Source organism: Lipophrys pholis, assembly GCF_963383615.2.
Source record: "Lipophrys pholis genome assembly, chromosome: 10".
NCBI classification, from domain to species: domain Eukaryota; kingdom Metazoa; phylum Chordata; class Actinopteri; order Blenniiformes; family Blenniidae; genus Lipophrys; species Lipophrys pholis.
In genome coordinates this window covers 460,872-480,552 of record NC_137640.1, presented here as the reverse complement: position 1 = coordinate 480,552, position 19,681 = coordinate 460,872, and the positions used below count along the sequence as shown (strand labels likewise).

At 51.9% G+C, this 19,681-nt stretch overlaps 3 protein-coding genes across 3 annotated transcripts in view; 1 reads left to right on the top strand and 2 right to left on the bottom strand.

The window, feature by feature from the left end:
* lonp1 (lon peptidase 1, mitochondrial) overlaps nucleotides 1-6,206 on the bottom strand; it is a 16,242-nt gene extending 10,036 nt beyond the window's left edge. The window contains exons 1-10 of the mRNA XM_080473833.1: nucleotides 5,811-6,206; nucleotides 3,802-3,890; nucleotides 3,183-3,462; nucleotides 2,612-2,710; nucleotides 2,289-2,350; nucleotides 2,008-2,137; nucleotides 1,626-1,709; nucleotides 1,138-1,206; nucleotides 923-1,074; nucleotides 514-652 (exon numbers count right to left, since the gene is read on the bottom strand). Of these exons, the coding sequence (XP_080329959.1) occupies nucleotides 514-652; nucleotides 923-1,074; nucleotides 1,138-1,206; nucleotides 1,626-1,709; nucleotides 2,008-2,137; nucleotides 2,289-2,350; nucleotides 2,612-2,710; nucleotides 3,183-3,462; nucleotides 3,802-3,890; nucleotides 5,811-6,185 (1,479 nt within the window). The 5' untranslated portion in view covers nucleotides 6,186-6,206. The remainder of the gene's footprint in view (nucleotides 1-513; nucleotides 653-922; nucleotides 1,075-1,137; nucleotides 1,207-1,625; nucleotides 1,710-2,007; nucleotides 2,138-2,288; nucleotides 2,351-2,611; nucleotides 2,711-3,182; nucleotides 3,463-3,801; nucleotides 3,891-5,810) is intronic.
* Nucleotides 6,195-10,668, bottom strand: dohh (deoxyhypusine hydroxylase/monooxygenase). Its single transcript, XM_080473835.1, has 6 exons — nucleotides 10,098-10,668; nucleotides 8,090-8,324; nucleotides 7,892-8,007; nucleotides 7,435-7,602; nucleotides 7,220-7,296; nucleotides 6,195-6,962 (listed from the first exon to the last, which is right to left on the bottom strand). The coding sequence occupies exons 1-6, from the start codon at nucleotides 10,105-10,107 to the stop codon at nucleotides 6,390-6,392; spliced, it is 1,179 nt and encodes a 392-aa protein (XP_080329961.1). The 5' UTR covers nucleotides 10,108-10,668; the 3' UTR covers nucleotides 6,195-6,389.
* cherp (calcium homeostasis endoplasmic reticulum protein) lies at nucleotides 10,253-19,681 on the top strand. Its single transcript, XM_080473834.1, has 15 exons — nucleotides 10,253-10,385; nucleotides 11,047-11,220; nucleotides 11,309-11,418; nucleotides 12,299-12,588; nucleotides 12,665-12,776; nucleotides 14,820-14,909; nucleotides 15,050-15,203; nucleotides 16,052-16,185; nucleotides 16,270-16,533; nucleotides 16,613-16,802; nucleotides 18,022-18,415; nucleotides 18,516-18,605; nucleotides 18,782-19,041; nucleotides 19,107-19,292; nucleotides 19,368-19,681. Exons 1-15 carry the CDS (start codon nucleotides 10,361-10,363, stop codon nucleotides 19,403-19,405), a joined length of 2,511 nt encoding a protein of 836 aa, XP_080329960.1. The 5' UTR covers nucleotides 10,253-10,360; the 3' UTR covers nucleotides 19,406-19,681.

Below are 19,681 nucleotides of genomic sequence, written 5' to 3'. Positions count from 1 at the left end.
GGCAACGAACACCTGCGGAGAGAGAGGCTAACAGAGGGCAATAGTGGCTACAAGAGGCTAACAGAGGGCAATAGTGGCTACAAGAGGCTAACAGAGGGCAATAGTGGCTACAAGAGGCTAACAGAGAGCAATAGTGGCTACAAGAGGCTAACAGAGAGCAATAGTGGCTACAAGCGGCAATCAGAGGATAATAATGGCTACAAGAGGCTAACAGAGAGCAATAGTGGCTACAAGAGGCTAACAGAGAGCAATAGTGGCTACAAGAGGCTAACAGAGAGCAATAGTGGCTACAAGAGAGCAATAGTGGCTACAAGAGGCTAACAGAGAGCAATAGTGGCTACAAGAGAGCAATAGTGGCTACAAGAGGCTAACAGAGGGCAATAGTGGCTACAAGAGGCTTACAGAGGGCAATAGTGGCTACAAGCGGCAATCAGAGGATAATAATGGCTGACAGCAGGGACACACAGAGACAATCTAAGAGCAATAGCACATAGCAGCTAGCAGGATGCTAACCAGGATGCGTTTCTTTACGTCCTCCATGCCGTGGTGGTCCTGGTCCAGGACCGCCGCAGCCCGGTCCAGACTCAGGTTCTCCTCGCTGTTGGTTCCCCACGGAATGCTGGTCAGCCAGTCCAGGTAGTTCCTGGTCACACTGTAAAACAGGTAGTGTTACCATGGTAACCAGGTAGTTCCTGGTCACACTGCAACACAGGTAGTGTTACTGTGCAAACTTGGCGTATAAATTAGTTAGCATGCCATCCCATGAGCCTGCAAACTCGTTAGCCTACCAAACCTATTAGCCAACTAACTCTTCAGTGGCGTGCTAAATAGTTAGCATGCTAACTCGTTAGCCCACCCACTTGAACTAGGAGGCGTAGTTGCTGAGTGGTGTGCTAACTTGTTAGCTTTAAGCTCCACCCACTTGAACTCAGAGGAGTGGTTGTCAAGCAGCGTCAGCTTGTTGAGCTCTTCCTCGATGACGGCCATGACGGCGGGCGGAACCGAGCGCTCCTTCAGACGCTCGCGGAATTTCTCCTCCATCGCGTCCTTGTCCTCCTTCTCCAGACCAAGCTCCTGCAGGGAGGGGCGGGGTCAGGAGGAGTCAGAGTGGGTGTGGCCAGAGGGGACGGAGCTCACCTTCTTGATGATCTTCAGCTGTTCCTGGAGGAGGTACTTCCTGTGGGTCTGTTTGATCTTCTCCTCCACCTGGACACAAACCGTTAGCTTAGTATGTTTAGCCAACTTAGCATGTCCAGCACTTACTTAGCACGTTTAGCTAACCTGGCCACTTTTTACTTATTAATTGCAGTTTCAACTGTTCAGTAGTTTTCTGTTTGACGTTAGCGTTGTTAAAAATGTTAGCAGTGTTTGCATTTGCAGCGACTCCTACACTGCAGCTTTAACATGTTGCTAGCATGCTCACCTCTGATCTCAGTGTCTGCTAGCATGCTATTAGCAAATTAGCTTACTTCTCATTATTACCTGGTATACACGCTATTAGCATGTTAGGATTCTGTTCACGTTGACTCACCTCTTGTAACCCTAACCTTATTAGCATGCTATTAGCATGTTAGCTCACCTCTCGTCCCAGCCTTTGTTAGCATGCTATTAGCATGTTAGCTCACCTCTCGTCCCAGCCTCTGCTGCAGCTTGCTCAGCTCGTGTTCCTTCTTCAGCAGCGACAAAGCTTTGTACAGACGCCTGGGGATCTGTGGGATAAGATAAGATAAGCTAAGCTAAGCTAAGATAAGATAAGATAAGATAAGATAAGATAAGATATCCTTTATTTGTCTCACATGTGGAGAAATGTGCAGTGGTACAACAGGATAGTAAGCGAAAGAAGTACACATAGCAGAAACTAAAAAAGCAGATAAAAATACAATAATAAAAATAAAATATGTGATAGTAATAGTAATAGTTCTCTGTACTCTCTGTAATAGACAGACTGCTCAGGCCGCGCCCCCTTTCCAGGCCCCGCCCATTCCACCCCAAGCCCTGCCCACTCACACTGGTCTCCTCCAGGACGTCCTGCAGCTCGCCGGACTCCGCCCCCGTCAGCGCCGCGCCCATGTCGCTGAGGTAGAGAGGATCGTCCACCACGCGCTGGCCCGCCTGCATCATCTGCAGCACCGACTCCCTGACACACACACACACACACACACATTAAACACACACACACACACACACACACACACACACACACACACACACACACACACACACACACACACACACACACACACACAGTGAGACCCCCCCACACTGAGCCTCTGTGGGAGGGGGGTCACCTGTAAAGCGGGTTCAGGGCGATGATGTCACGGATCGTCTTCACGATCTCCGCTGTCAGAGCCTGAGGGGTGAGAGAAGGGAGGCTCAGAGTTTGAAGCCCCGCCTGCCTGTGATCTAAAGCCACGCCCACTTTACCTGAATTTGTTTCCTTTTTATGTTTTATATTGTTCATCTAAATCTTCTTCTTAAACTTCCCACCTACCACTCTAGCTCCACTCCTTAAGGTGACGCCCACTGTTGTGTAAAGCCCCTCCCTCATGCTCCTGCATACCTGCCCCATATAAGCCCCACCCGCCCGGCCCAGGAAGCCCCACCCCATCACCTTGACCTCCTCTGTGACGGAGAAGGGTTGGTGCTGTACGTTGTTGACTTCCACCATCAGGATGTCTGAGGCTCCAGGCTCCGCCCCCAACTCTGAAACCTGACACAGCTTAACTTAGCATCTCTAGCATCTTTAGCACGTCAAGCTCCATAAGTTAATTAACGTCGTTTTCAAACTTTTTCACTGGTTAATCGTTTACCCTACGTGAACCAGTTAGCTGCTTTAGCCATTGGCTTCATTAAATGTTAGCTACTCTAGCAGTTAGCATCATATCTTCTAGCATCTTTAGCTTTCACTTGCTTTAGCCATTAGCTTCATTATAAGTTCGCTGTTCTAGCTATGATTGCTGCTTTAGCAGGTAGCTTCATATCTGCTAGCACCTTTAGCTTATAGCTGCTTTAGCCATTAGCTTAATTAGCCACTAGCTTCATTAGTAGTTAGCTCCATTAGCCATTAGCTTAATTAGCCATTAGCTGCATTATCAGTTGGCTGTTTTAGTTTTTTGCTGCTTAAGCAATTCACTTTTTAGCGATTAGCTTTATTAGCCATTAGCTTCACTAGCTGGTAGCACCTTGTCGTCCTGCTGGTCTCTACGGGTGCGTTTGGTTTTGCGTCTGGTCGTTGCAGGTCTGAGTTCTGAGTCGGACGAGGTCTGGGTCTGGGAGGGGGGCATGTTGGGGACCTCCTGGTCCTGGTCCCAGTCCTGATCCAGGACTCCGGAGATCTGGATCCTTCGGTGTCCCATCACGATCATCCGCAGCTTGTCCCCCAAGTCCTGCATCTCGTGGATCTGCACAAATGTCCCGGTCTGGTAGACCTGGTCCAGGGAGTCCACCACGTCGGACTCGTTACTGACACACACACACACACACACACACACACACACACACACACACACACACACACACACACACACACACACACACACACACACACACACACACACACACACACACACACACACACACACACACACACACACACACACACACACACACACACACACACACACACACACACACACACAATTAATATCGCATCAGTGTCTGATTGTCTGTCGTCCTTGTCTGGTCTTAGTCGAGGCCTGGTTTGGTATCGGTCTAGTTCTGGTCTGGTATTGGTCTAGTCCTGGTCTGGTCTCGGTCTAGTCCTGGTCTGGTCTCGGTCCAGGACTGGCCTGGTCTCGGTACCTGTCATCCCTCTTCATGAAGACTCCTGCGTAAGGTTGCGAGAGACGAACCTTCCTCCTCAGCAGCTCCATCAGCTCGCGGTTCTTCACCTGCGACCACAACATGGCGTCAATGTGGTAAAAAGTGTAAAGACACAGTTAGACCACTTCCTGTCCTCGCTGGGACTTCGGTCGTCTCTCCACACACTGATCTTCACTTTTGGCACTTTGGGGGCTGGAATTGCGGGTCAGAGGTCGGCAACCTTCAACACTTAAAGAGCCATTTGGACCCATTTCTCACTGAACACAACACACTGGGAGCTCCAGAACAGGAACCCCCCTATACCTGCCCTCTACCTGTCGCTCCAGGCCTCTGGCCCCCCGTCCTCCAGAACAGGAACCCCCCTATACCTGCCCTCTACCTGTCGCTCCAGGCCTCTGGCCCCCCGTCCTCCAGAACAGGAAACCCCCCTATACCTGCCCTCTACCTGTCGCTCCAGGCCTCTGGCCCGCCGTCCATCCTCAGATCCTTGGTTAACCAGGTCCAGGTCCCTGTTACACCCTGAAACAAATTCCCTCCACCTTGCTTGACTAAAATCTAAAGATTTTGCCCTACTCCACTCCTCCTTCACCAGAGTATTCCCAAACTTGATCATAACTGGGAAATGACCGCTCCCTGTAGAGCTTCTTTGTAAAGTTTAGTGTTAAACTCAATAAACATTTGCCCCCCCCCTCCAGGCCTACAGGGTCTGCCCTCTCACTACTACACCCAGCCACCACAGGGTTTAACCATGTCTCTTGTACACACATTAAATCAGGCTTATATTTAATTTAATCAATATATTTTTTAAACTCCTGTCCATTCGCTGTACGGCTGCGAGCGTTCCACGGTAGAACCTGGAACATTTAACCTGCAGAACCTTTACTATTACTGTTTTAATGTCACTTGAAGTCTTAACCCGTCTTGCTGCCCACAAAATCTCAACTAAGAAAGCGAAAACTGCGGTTTTGTCAATAAGCCAGATGTTTCCTGGGTCCATGGCCTCATGTGTCTCAAGCCGGCTCTACTGCGCCCTCTGGTGGTCGTCTTTCTGACAGCCTCTGCTGAAGGTGTATTTCCCTGTCTCCACTCTGAGCGTGATAAGAGCTGCACCTCCTCTCTAAGCCGTCACATGGTTTCCTCACAACTACACCACTTTAATTCACTGTTCCACCTTCTGATCGGTCCTTCTTCTCACCCGGCTGCAACGGGTCCAGGTCTCTGGCCCCTCTAACAAGGACCGGGTGGCCGAACGTTTGGTTTGACTTGGGAGGCCATGCACCCCGGGGGAGCTCTCAGAGGGAGAGCACCGCCGTCCTGCTCTCTTCAGCCCCCTCCTTTCTCATCTTAAACCTTCACACCCCCGCCACACCTCCTCCTCCACCCCCTCCTCCTCAGGAATGTCGTGTCGACAGAGATGAGAAGACCCGTTTCAGGTTCTGAACCGCATCTTTATTCATCCAACTCACATCTTTAGTTGTGTTCCTCCGAGCCTCGGCCTGGTAAACTATCAAAACGTTCCCATCGGACAGGATCTTAGCGTCCTGAGGGTCTCTGATGTCGGTACGAATCTCTGAGGAACACTGAGGAGGGTGAGGAACTCTGCTCGCCCCACATCATCTTCCTCATCTCCCCTCATCATGTTGGGACCCTCTCCGGCTCTCCCTTGCTGCTGGACCTTCTTCACTTAGGCTCGGCTCAGCTCCCCCCCCCCCCGGCTCCACCCCCCGGGCTCCCCCCTCCACCTGGGGACTCTACCAGGGGACTCCACCAGGGGACGGAGCAGATGCACACACAACAGTTCCTCTACAGTTCGACCGACTCCACCAGAATCCACTGAATTCCTCCACCCCTCGCCTCCACCCCTCGCGCCTCACCGTCCATCACACGTTTTGTGTGTTTGTGGCACAAAATTGAAGCCATAACAACACATTGCATCATCACGACGTGCTCTTGCGACCGCCGTGACGTCATGCGGGCGCCGCGCTCACCTCGATGATCTTGATGAAACGTGGGAACACGGGGTTGCGGCTCACGGCGATGAGCGGCACGTGGGGGAAGACTTCAGGCACCATCATGGGGGTGAGGGCGGTGACGTGCGGGGAGTCGTCCGGCTCGTCCTCCGCCCCGGAGCCGCTGGAGGAGCCGGAGCCCCCGGAGCCCCCGGAGCCGTCCTCCCCAGCGGACGAGCTCGCCGCGCGGTTCCCGTACGTCCTGACGCCGGGGAGCTTCGCGGCCGCGAGCCTTAAGCGCGGCGCAGCGGGCCCCGCCGTGCCGCCAAGCCGCGGAGCCGCGCTGCACACACGCCGCAGAGAGCTGAGCCGCAAGCGGCTCGCGACTCCCAGCAGCTTCACGCAGGACGCCATGTTGCTCTTGAGGACACTTCCGCTTCCGGCCGCGGCTGATGACGTATGTGACCTTCCGGTCGCTATGGCAACATTAAAATGCTTTAAAAGATTAAAATGTGACTGAATGAATAAGCGCGAGCGTCAGTAAGTAAATAAACGTGTGAATGTGACTGAATAAATGTTGAATCACAGAGCGACAGTGTTTCGTCTCTTTATTGATGTTCAGCCGTCAGGATTTGAACCGTTGAGTCTCAGCAGAGCGTCGGCGTACTGGAACTCCTCGCTGTTCTCGTACTCCAACATGTCGAGCGCCACCTCGCAGCTCTCCTTCACCACGCGCTCGCCGTCGCCACGGTGACGCCGCAGCGCATCCAGGCATTCGTCGCGGCCGATTGCGCCCAGTGCCTCGGCCGCCTCGTGGCGCACCATGGCGCTCTCGCCGTGGCGCTCCAGCGCGGCGCGCAGTGCCGGCACGGTGGACGGGTGCTTCATCTGGCCGAGCACGTAGCCGACCTCGTGGCGGAACAGTGCGCTGCCACATCGCAGGCCGGCCGCCAGCGCCAGCGCCGCCTCCTCCGAGCCGCGGTTCCGCAGAGAGAACATGGCGCGGTAGCGCTCGAACAGCGGCAGCGTCTCGTCCAATAGGGCGGCTCGCAGCTCCGCCGTGCTCCGCCCCTCCGCTACAGGTGGCGCCGGGTCCACCGAGGTGTACGCCTCACCGCCGTTCGAAGCCCCGCCCCCTCCGCTCTGCAGCCACTCCAGACGCCGTACCGCGAGCTGACACGTCTCCGCCACCTGTAGAGGAACAACATGTCACTTCCTGTCTGACAAGTCACTTCCTGTTAAGTTATTGGTGATGCTACCTGGTAGCCTAGCTGCTAACATTTCTGCTAACTTTAGCAGGTAGCGAAAGCTGCTAACTTTCTCCCCAACGCTTGTTGCTAATGTCACATAAAACATTAGCCTACGCCAGCTGCTAGCATCAGTTAATTGTGACGTTCTTTTCTTTTGCGTGAATAAAGACGGTCACATGTTCTCGTGGGTCTTCTCACCTCCACGACTGGATCCGAGCAGAACTCCCGGAGCAGCTCCAGAACCGAGAAATCCCCGATAGCGCCCAGAGCCTCGCCTAGCAGAAACACGGTTAGTTTAACACACGTTGTCGTGGAAACGGACCACAAAACGCTACGTCAGGTATTCACGTTACAAACGTTTTAACATCATGGAAACACGAATGTTTAGGTAAACAGCCTGGCGTGCTACAGACCCGCCTCGTGCCGGACCATGGCCTCCTCCTCCCGGTCCTCCAGGACCCGGGTCAGCACCGGGATGGCGGCCGGGTTCTGCATCTGCCCCAGGCAGTAGGCCAGCTCGTGCTTCAGCAGCGCAGAGTCGTCGCTGAATCCCTGGCTGATCCACGTGACGGCGTCCGGTCCTGACACACACACACACACACACACACACACACACACACACACACACACACACACACACACACACACACACACACACACACACACACACACACACACACACACACACACACACACACACACACACACACACACACACACACACACACACACACACACACACACACACACACACACACACACACACACACACACACACACACACACACACACACACACACAGAGACCAGGGTCAGCGGCTGGCCTGTCCCCGAGTCCCCGAGTCCCCCGGTACCCAGTCACCGGTTTTACCTCCCAGGTTCTTCAGCGTGAACAGGGCCCGGAACCGCTCCGTCAGGGCCCGCTGCGGGTCCACCAGGATCCGGCCCACCGCACACATCTGTTCCGGGCTCGCCATGGCCGCTCTCCTGGGAACGGACACACGGTTCAGCCCGGTACGGAGCCCCGGTGACTCCCGGTCTGGAGGCCGGGGGCAACGCGCTCACTCACCGGGTTTCAGACGCCTCGAGGCGGATCAACAGCTCGTCTCTGTCCGGTACTGAACCGCAGCCGCTTCTTCTTCTTCTTCTTCTTCTTCTTCTTCTCTTGCGTACAGGACAGGCTGAGCGCCATCTAGCGCGACTGGCGTTTCCACTTGTATTTCTTTGCTGTCGAACCGGAGCTTCAGGTTTCTCTTCTTCTTCTTCGGCAGTTTGCGTCCATGAAGTCACAGTGGCGCCCTCTGCTGGTTACAACGAGAGAACCGGGAAGGTAGATGTAATCTGTTTGGGTTTTCTACGAGTTGTGTGACGATATTAGCACTTTGACCTCTGCTCGTATTGAACTGCACTCCTCCCTTTGCTTTAAACACTTATTGTTCGGCTTCATTGTCGTTATACAAATCAAAAAACACCTTCCTCTAACTTTGACAATGAGGTTGAACAATATATGAAAACTGTGAAGACAATCAACCAACATGTAATCCATGAAGACCTTTTATTCATGTGTTTTCATGTTTGTGTCTCATGTAACACTCTGTGTGTTCACTGCCCCCTGGCGGTAAAGATTTTTTGGGAAATAATAATAATAATAATAATAATAATGATAAACCAGAGGTTTGCCTTTCCAGAAGCATGCAAGTGTGAATGCTGAAGTCACGGAACGGAAGTCAGAATAAAAATAATAATAAAGTTTTGGATCACGAGTGTGCATTCCTATTCACACAAAACCATCGACATAATAAAGAGGAGACGCCTCAGCGACGCTGCCGCCCACCAGAGCGGGGCGTTTACAGGGCCGTGGCTCCTGCAGTACATCTATAGAGGAATGAAGTGATTACACTATTAAAGATGTCATGAATCACACAATTCTAAAGCAATTTTCACATATATATATATATATATATATATATATAGAGAGAGAGAGAGAGAGAGAGAGAGAAAACAAAAGAAACCCAGAAAACGTTCAGATGTGATCAGGTTTTTATCAACATTATTGCTTAGGGGTATGGCTATACATTGCATTTGACGATTATTATTGTATAATTGTACTACTACAGTATTATTGTTATTGCTATTCTTACAATTATTATATTCTCATATTTTATATTTACTGGTATTCTCATTGTACTATTAATAATTGCTATATTATTATATTATATTACCTTATTATGATTATCTAATTCTGATTATTATTATTATAGTTTTTATTATTGTATTATAGTTACTGGATTCTTATATTATTATTGCTATTATTATTATAACCATTACTACGGCTGAGTATAGCCAGTAACCTGTTTGCCCACAATAACAGTATTATCACAATACAGTGATTCTGCTCAGTTTATCGCTGGAAGTTTAGTCCTCAATATATCATGATATCTGTCTATCTGAAGAAATTCACAATTTATTGACTGAACCCATTTTACAGGAATTACAAAACATTGTCAATCAATTTTACATGAATAACAGCCCAGTAAAACACTTATTTAGTGTGTTAATGTGCAGTACACACAGTAAACAAGGTGTGTACTGCACATTAACACACTAAACAAGGTGTATACTGCACATTAACACACTAAACAAGGTGTATACTGCACATTAACACACTAAACAAGGTGTATACTGCACTTTAACACACTAAACAAGGTGTATACTGCACATTAACACACTAAACAAGGTGTATACTGCACATTAACACACTAAACAAGGTGTATACTGCACATTAACACACTAAACAAGGTGTATACTGCACATTAACACACTAAACAAGGTGTGTACTGCACTTTAACACACTAAACAAGGTGTGTACTGCACATTAACACACTAAACAAGGTGTATACTGCACTTTAACACACTAAACAAGGTGTGTACTGCACATTAACACAGTAAACAAGGTGTGTACTGCACATTAACACACTAAACAAAGTAGCTACATGTATCACGTTTTTAAAAATTCCAACATTTTGGAAATCGGTTTAAAATTCAACTTATAATTCAACTTAGAGCTTGAGGAGTACCTCTTTCCATCGTGGATGTTCATTCACCCTTGCAGCCACCACCACCGGTCCAAGATGGCGGCGCTGTTGTCGTGTCCCTCCCCATTCGATGAGAGTCTCCTCTTGTCTATGACGTCTATGAGCGCGGCCCCTCGGAGCTTCCGCTTCCGGTTCAGAGGCGCCTCCGTCCGGCTCTCTGCAGCGGAGCCGGAGTTTATGTTTTGTCCGCTTATATTGACTCGATTCGGCTCGTTTTTCACATCTGTTCCCGCTGGAAGTCCGACATGGACGCTGCGACTCCCCCGGAAGGTAACGCGCGGACCGCTAACCGGCGCTTACCGGCGCTTAGTGCTGCGGTTAGCAGTTAGCACCGCGGCTAACGCAACACGATCGACTCATTACAGCGATTTCACCTTTTTAGTCTCTTATCCTCTTATATCATATTCGTTTAGAAGGAATGTGAGAAACCAAATGAGTAAGTTTTGGTGTAGTTCTATGATTTAAAATCCTCCGTTTGCTCCTACGTTTCTTACGTAGTTTACGTACGAGTTTTAAACGTTCGCTCCATCCCGTTGATATGAATTGTAATTATGAATGAACGTCAACTTTTTAACCCTTTATCGGACTCATCTGCGTGACGTAATCTTTTCCAATAATAAAAAAAAAATATAGGAAATAGAATAAAAAAGAGGAAAGAGGAAAAATAAGGGAAAAAACTTTAATGGACTCAATTTTAGTCAAATAGAAGTTAAACATTAAAATACAATATTGAATTTAAAAAGAATGATTTACTAAAATATAACAACAATCAGAGATTTCTGACATCTCTCATAAGTTGCCCTGGACTTGGACTCTTATATGTAAATAAAGAAGGAGGAAAAGGGAACCATTTTTACCGTTTCTCAAGTTTTCCGATTGAATGTTCTCGTGGGTGGCCTCAGATTAAATATTGCGATATTTGTGTCTCCAGACCAGGAGCTGAGGAACGTAATTGACAAGCTAGCGCAGTTCGTGGCGCGGAACGGTCCCGAGTTCGAGAAGATGACGATGGAAAAGCAGAAGGACAACCCAAAATTCTCCTTCCTGTTCGGGGGCGAGCACTTCGGATACTACAAGCTGAGGCTAGCCGCCGAGCAGCAGCCGCGTACGAAGCTCTGCCTCCAAGCCTGACTTACGTTGCATTGGAGTCCCACTGCTAAATTAGCCCCACTCCCTTCTCTGTTCCCCAACAGACGCCTGCGATGGAGAGGACACCCCCCCTCCACCCCCAATGGAGCAGCTGATCCAGCAGAGCCGCTGGAACCTTCAGCAGCAGGAGCAGCACCTGCACGCCCTGCGACAGGTACGACTGGGGGTGGTAGGAGGAATGGAACGGTTAGGACAGGTTAGGGTTAGGATGGTAGGGTTTGGAACAGTTTGGACGGGAGGGTTTGGAACGGTTCGGACGGGAGGGTTTGGAACGGTTCGGACGGGAGGGTTTGGAACAGTTCGGACAGGAGGGTTTGGAACGGTTTGGACGGGAGGGTTTGGAACAGTTCGGACAGGAGGGTTTGGAACGGTTTGGACGGGAGGGTTCGGAACGGTTTGGACGGGAGAGTTTGGAACCGTTCGGACGGGAGGGTTTGGAACGGTTCGGACGGGAGGGTTTGGAACAGTTTGGACGGGAGGGTTTAGAACGGTTTGGACGGGAGGGTTTGGAACAGTTTGGACGGGAGGGTTTGGAACAGTTTGGACGGGAGGGTTTGGAACAGTTCGGACGGGAGGGTTTGGAACGGTTTGGACGGGAGGGTTTGGAACGGTTTGGACGGGAGAGTTTGGAACAGTTCGGTTTGGACGGGAGGGTTTGGAACGGTTTGGACGGGAGGGTTTGGAACGGTTTGGACGGGAGAGTTTGGAACAGTTTGGACGGGAGGGTTTGGAACGGTTTGGACGGGAGGGTTTGGAACGGTTTGGACGGGAGGGTTTGGAACAGTTTGGACGGGAGGGTTTGGAACGGTTTGGACGGGAGGGTTTGGAACGGTTTGGACGAGAGGGTTTGGAACGGTTTGGACGGGAGGGTTTGGAACGGTTTGGACGGGAGGGTTTGGAACGGTTCGGACGGGAGGGTTTGGAACGGTTTGGACGGGAGGGTTTGGAACGGTTACGACAAAGCGTTGGAATGGTCACGACAGTCGGGGTCCAGGTCCAACCAGGTTCCATCTTGTGACTGCCTCCATCCACAGGAGCAGGTGAGCGCGGCCATCACGGCAGCGGCGGAGCGCCAGACGCAGCAGCTCCTCCAGGAGACGCAGCTGGATGTGGGCGAGTTCGACGCCCTGCTGCAACCCATCATTGACACTTGCACCAAGGACGCCATCTCCGCCGGGAAGAACTGGATGTTCAGCAACGCCAAGACGCCGCAGCACTGCCAGCTCATGACGGAGCACCTGAGGGACCGCGTCACCGCCGACACGGCCCACTTCGAGCTGCGCCTGCACCTCATCTACCTCACCAACGACGTCCTGCACCACTGGTACGGGTTTGCGGCGCTCCTGGCGGCCGTCGTCGTGCCGTTGGCCGTGCGCTCACTGTGTCTGGTTGCGTTTCAGCCAGAGGAAGCAGCAGAAGGACCTGCTCGCCGCCCTGCAGAAGGTCGTGGTCCCCATCTACTGCACCAGCTTCCTGTCCGTGGAGGAAGACAAGCAGCAGAAGATCACACGGGTAAGCCACTTCCTGTTGGACTCCACTTCCTGTTTAAGTCCACTTAATAAATATTATTATTTTAAGTTTAAAAAAAGGCTCAAAGTTGAAATACTACTCATGCAGAGGGATGAAGAACGGGGAGGAACTATACTGTAATCAGGGTTGTACACAGGTGATTGTAGGAGTAGTAGTATGTTGGGTTTGCGTGTGAACAGGCATATTGGGGGGGGGGGGGGGGGGGGGATGAATGAATATGAATCCAGACGTGTTTGTGTGTGTTAGTGTTGTCATGATACCAACCTTTTGGTATCGATACCGATACCAACCTTTTGGTATCGATACCGATACCAACCTTTTGGTATCGATACCGATACCAACCTTTTGGTATCGATACCGATACCAACCTTTTGGTATCGATACCGATACCAACCTTTTGGTATCGATACCGATACCAACCTTTTGGTATCGATACCGATACCACCATGGAGTTCGATACTTTTCCAAATAAACAGAGAAGACATTAGGTCCAGCCTGTCTTCAGGAGGACCAGTGTCTTTAAATGGTTTGTTACTATGCAGTACTCTTTATAACACTAAATGGCTAAAATAAAATATTCTCATATTATATTCTTTTATAGTATTATATTTATAATAGTAATATTTATAATAGCTTATATTTATTTCCAGAGCTATATTTTCATGGTATATAAGTTACTAGCTGTGGTTCTTTGAACTCCTTCTGCAGGTCTGGGTGTTTGTCCTTCAGGAGTTTAGCAGGTTAGCAGGTTAGTAGTGTAGCAGGTTAGTAGTGTAGCAGGTTAGTAGGTTAGCAGGTTAGTGTTTCCACTCTGGACCAGACGTGTTCTCTAACACTGTTTACACAGTGGAGCTTCAGTGTTGATGGAAACACTGTGCTCTTTTGTTTTGAAGCCAAAGTTCTTCATATAGTACTTCTAGTACCTGTTTCTACAAGAGAGACCGACTCCCCTCGGAGAGACTGACTCCCCTCGGAGAGACTGACTCCCCTCGGAGAGACTGACTCCCCTCGGTGAGACTGACTCCCCTCGGTGAGACTGACTCCCCTCGGAGAGACTGACTCTCCCCTCGGAGAGACTGACTCTCCCGTCGGAGAGACTGACTCTCCCCTCGGAGAGACTGACTCTCCCGTCGGAGAGACTGACTCTCCCCTCGGAGAGACTGAGACTCCCCTCGGTGAGACTGACTCCCCTCGGTGAGACCGACTCTCCCCTCGGTGAGACCGACTCTCCCCTCGGAGAGACTGACTCCCCTCGGAGAGACTGACTCTCCCCTCGGAGAGACTGACTCCCCTCGGTGAGACCGACTCTCCCCTCGGTGAGACCGACTCTCGCCTCGGAGAGACCGACTCTCCCCTCGGAGAGACCGACTCTCCCCTCGGAGAGACCGACTCTCCCCTCGGAGAGACCGACTCTCCCCTCGGAGAGACTGACTCCCCTCGGTGAGACCGACTCTCCCCTCGGTGAGACCGACTCTCCCCTCGGAGAGACTGACTCTCCCCTCGGAGAGACTGACTCTCCCCTCGGAGAGACTGACTCCCCTCGGAGAGACTGACTCTCCCCTCGGAGAGACTGACTCCCCTCGGAGAGACTGACTCTCCCCTCGGAGAGACTGACACTCCCCTCGGAGAGACTGACACTCCCCTCGGAGAGACTGACACTCCCCTCGGTGAGACTGACTCTCCCCTCGGAGAGACTGACTCTCCCCTCGGTGAGACTGACTCTCCCCTCGGTGAGACTGACTCTCCCCTCGGTGAGACTGACTCTCCCCTCGGAGAGACTGACTCTCCGGGGAGACTGACTCTCCCCTCGGAGAGACTGACTCTCCCCTCGGTGAGACTGACACTCCCCTCGGTGAGACTGACTCCCCTCGGAGAGACTGACTCTCCCCGGAGAGTCAGTCTCTCTCACTGAGACTGATTCGGACGTACCCCAGGTTTCCTCTCTTGTTTTGCTTCCTGTTTGATTTCACTTCCTGTTTGATTTCACTTCCTGTTGGTTCTCTGACCCATTTCTTGTGGTTCCAGCTGCTCCAGCTGTGGGAGAAGAACGGTTACTTTGATGAGGAAACCATCCAGCAGCTGCAGAACCCGGCGCTGGGCCTGGGTCAGTACCAGGTGAGGTAGCCCCTGCTTACCCCTCCATTATCCCCCATTAGCTCCTATTAGCCTCTATACTTGGTCCTATTAGCCCCATTAGTACCCCATTGTTTCCCTGTTGCCCCGCCCCACCTCACTCTGTGGTCCCTCCCCCACAGGCGGCCCTGATCACGGAGTACGCGGCAGTGGTGCAGCCGGTGCAGCTCGCCTTCCAGCAGCAGATCCAGGTCCTGAAGACGCAGCATGACGACTTCGTGTCGAGCCTGAAACAGCAGCCGGAGCCCGAGAAGCCCCCCGCAGCGCCCCCGGCTGGTGGGTTGCCACACTGTCATTAGCTTTCGTTAGCCCTGCTTGTTCATTTAGCTTTGTGAAATATAATAGCTCATTTAGTTTCATCAGCTCATTTAGCATCATTAGCTCAATTAACTGGCTTCATTAGTCTCGGTGGCTCTACTTGTTCATTTAAGATATCTTTTATTTATCTCACATGTGGAGAAATTTGCATTTAGCTGTGTTAGGTCATTTAGCTGTGTTAGCCCTGTTAGCTCATTTGTCTTTGGTATCTTTATTAGCTATAAAGCTGTTTTAGCAACTTCATCTGTGTTATTTTTGTTAGCTGTGTTAGCTGTGTTAGCTACATTAGCTGTGTTAGCTTTGGTATCTTTATTAGCTATGTAGCTGTTTTATCTACTTTATCTGTGTTGGTTTTGTTAGCTGCATTAGCTGTGTTTGCTCAATTGTTGTGTTTCATTGGCTTCATTAGCTTTGACAGCTAAGTTAGCTCTGTTAGCAATATCAGCTCTCTTAGCATATTTAGCTCTGTAGCTCCATTAGTTATCTTGGCTCTGCAGCTATGTTAGCTGTGCAAACTACTATTGCTGTTAGTTCCGTTAGCTTTGTTAGCATTGTAGCTCCGATAGCTATATTAATTTAACTATCTGTATTAGCGTTGTCAGCTCTGTTGGTTTTGTTTTGTAGGATCAGTAGCTTTGTTACCATTGATAGCTATGTGAGCTTCATTAGCTCCACTAGCTACATCAGCTTTGTTATCAATATTAGCTTTATTAGCTATATTAGCTATATTAGCTTTATTAGCTATATTAGCTTCATTGGCTCTGTTAGCATCATTAGCTTAGTTACCATGTGTTTTTCCTGTGCAGGCGAGGTGAAGCCCCCCCCTTTGTCAGAGTTCGAGGGTGTGAAGGAACCTGGCGGCCCGGGAGATCTGGCCCCCCCTGGTAAACCGGCGTGGTTCGACCCGCAACACATGGGCCCCTGGAACCCCTCCCAGCCGGTAAACACCCCCACCTCCACCCCCACCTCCACCCCCCTCCGAGAGTCTTTTGTTCTGACTGTTGTCCTGTCTCCCACTGCGCAGCCCCCCTTTGACCCCAACCAACCCCCCCCGCCCTGTCCCCCCTGGAGCAGCCATGAGGGCATGTGGAACGAGCCGCGGGACCCCCCTGGGGGCTGGAGCGGTGGCCCCCCCAGGGACGGGGGCATGTGGAGCGGGTCCGAGCCGGGCCCGCCCTGCTGGAAGTCCTACGATCAGCAGCAGCAGACGCAGGGGGCTCCTTGGGGGGGTCAGCCTGAGGGACCACCCTGGGGGCAGAGGGAGCCCCCCTTTCCCCCCCGTATGCAGGTGTGTGTGTGCTCACTTTTAATTAACCCCTTCTCCCCCTCAAAATAAAAACCCCTCATCCATTCATGTGTGCTTTCAGAGACCCCCTCATTTCAGGGGGCCCTTTCCCCCCCAGCCGCCCTTCAACCAGCCTCCTCCGCCGCCGCCGCACGGCTTCGGCCGCTTCCCCCCCCGCTTCATGCAGGACGACTTCCCCCCCCGCCACCACTACGAGCGGGCGCCGTACCCACCCCACCGCTTTGACTACGCTCAGGGGGACTTCCCTGGAGGTGGGTACTTCCACTTCCTGTTTGGATTCACTTAATTTAATTTCACTTCCTGTCTGATTTCACTGTGGGTGCGTCTGAAAAGTCCCTCCTACCTCCTCCATCACTCCTCCTTCACCCCGGAAGTGTTTGTGTGGCGGCCATGATGAGGACTGTCTGAATCCTCACTAAGCTAAGGAAAGGAGGCTCATTGCTTCCTTTAGAACCTCCTTTAGCCTAGGAACCACTGATGCTTCCTTTAGAACCTCCTTTAGCCTAGGAACCACTGATGCTTCCTTTAGAACCTCCTTTAGCCTAGGAACCACTGATGCTTCCTTTAGAACCTCCTTTAGCCTAGGAACCACTGATGGTTCCTTTAGAACCTCCTGTAGCCTAGGAACCACTGATGCTTCCTTTAGAACCTCCTTTAGCCTAGGAACCACTGATGCTTCCTTTAGAACCTCCTTTAGCCTAGGAACCACTGATGGTTCCTTTACCAAAGGAGACCAGCTCATGTTCCCCCACAATTCCTTGCGGCGACAACATTTAAAGGAACCCGCTGATCGGAGCGTTCAGGGAAACTCAGGATGACTGAAAAAGGAGCAGATCATGTAAGTTACCAAAGCAATAATCTGCCTAGAACCACTTGGAACCATCTAGAACCCAGAGGAACTTTTTCTAGTCCATTTTCAGAAACTTTTCAGACGTCGCTAACTAGAGCCGCCGTCGCTTTATTATGACGTCACTTAGTGAAAGTCTGACTGCCTCAACACCGTGATCTCCTTTACTAACTCCTTTAGGAAGCCTCCTAACTCCTTTAGGAAGCCTCCTAACTCCTTTAGGAAGCCTCCTAACTCCTTTAGGAAGCCTCCTAACACCTTTACTAACTCCTTTAGGAAGCCTCCTAACACCTTTCACTAACTCCTTTAGGAAGCCTCCTAACTCCTTTCCTTAACTCCTTTAGGAAGCCTCCTAACACCTTTCACTAACTCCTTTAGGAAGCTTCCTAACTCCTTTAGGAAGCCTCCTAACACCTTTCACTAACTCCTCTAGGAAGCCTCCTAACTCCTTTCCTTAACTCTGTGATGTCATCCAGGGGTTAAGGTAAAGTCCCTCGATAAGGAGATAGCAGCGACTTTTCAGACGTACCCTGCCTCTTTGGTTCTACTTCCTGCTGGTTCCATTCCCTGCCTGGTTCCACTTCCTGTTTGGTCTCAGCTCTAACAGTCTCCCTCCTCCTCAGACCTCCCGGGGGGACCACCGCCTCCTCCCCACCACCACCACCCAAACCAGCGTCTCCCGCCGCCGGGCATGGGCGGCGAGCACCCTCCGTGGGGGGGGGGGCCCCCCCCGCCGCCACCTCCGCCCCCGCCGCCGCATGGCTTCAACGGCCACTCCCCCCACGTGCGGCAGAGGCCCCCCCCTGTGGCGGAGGATCCCAGCCTGGTGCCCAACGTGCCGTACTTCGACCTGCCGGCCGGCCTGATGGCGCCACTAGTGGAGCTGGAGGACGGAGACTACAAGGCGCTGGACCCCAAAGACATCCGCCTCCCCCCCCCCATGCCCCCCAGCGACCGGCTGCTGGCCGCCGTGGAGGCCTTCTACAGCCCGCCCTCACATGACCGGCCCCGCAACAGGTTGGGGGGGGGGTTCTGTTTTTGCTATACTGTCACTTTACTGACTACACTGTATCTGTGTGTATTCAGTTGTGTATTTTGTGTACTGTGTGTACTGCAGTGAGGGCTGGGAGCAGAACGGACTGTACGAGTTCTTCAGGGCGAAGATGAGAGCTCGGAGGAAGAGGGGGGGTCCGGAGAGACGCAGCAGTGTGTGTGTGTGTGTGTGTGTGTGTGTGTGTGTGTGTGTGTGTGTGTGTGTGTGTGTGTGTGTGTGTGTGTGTGTGTGTGTGTGTGTGTGTGTGTGTGTGTGAGTTGGGGGTGTTCTAACTGGTGGTCTGGACTGACACCCCCTCTCTCTCTTCCTCTCTCTCTTCCTCTCTCCAGGGGCCGGTCCTCGTCCCGGTCCAGCTCCCGGTCATCCAAGTCGTCGCGGTCTCGCTCCTCCAGCTCATCACGGTCCTCCTCCAGGTCCCGCTCCCGGTCCCGGTCCTCCCGGTCCCGCTCCCAGTCCCGCTCCCCCTCCAAACGCCAGCGCGGGCCGCGATCCCGGAGCCCATCCCCCCAGCCCGGACCCGGGTCCTCAAAGGGGGGTCCAGACCGGCTGGGCGAGGAGAACAAGGGTCACCAGCTGCTCATGAAGATGGGTACGTAGTCCTGGTCTAGTACTGGTCTAGTACTGGTCCAGTCCTCATATCTGGTCCTTTTCCAGGCTGGAGCGGTTCCGGGGGTCTCGGGGCCAAGGAGCAGGGGATCCAGGACCCCATCAAAGGGGGAGACGTCCGGGACAAGTGGGACCAGTACAAGGGGGTCGGGGTCTCGCTGGACGACCCTTATGAGAACTACCGCCGGAACAAGAGCTACAACTTTGTGGCCCGCATGAAAGCTCGGGAGGAAGGTAGGGGTCCAGACCAGGTCCTGGACCAGCTCCCAGACCAGGTTCTTACCAGCTGTTCTCTGTTTCCTGTTCCAGTAAACCGCGAACCCCAGGACCCTCCCCAGACCGACTGATCCAGAACCCCTGGACCCCCCTAGACCAACTGATCCCGATCCCCAGGATCCCCCCAGACCGACTGATCCAGAACCCCATGGTCCCCCCCCAGTACGACGAATCCAGGAATCCCCCCCCCCGCCCCCCAGCCTAACTGATCCAGAACCCCCCAGGAGATCGGGATCTCCAGCTAATCCAAAACCGGATCTGGATCTGAAGTCGGAACGTCAAAAATTCATTCTGTTTTTGTTCATTTAGTTTTTTTCGTCTTTACGCCAATAAAATGAAAACACATC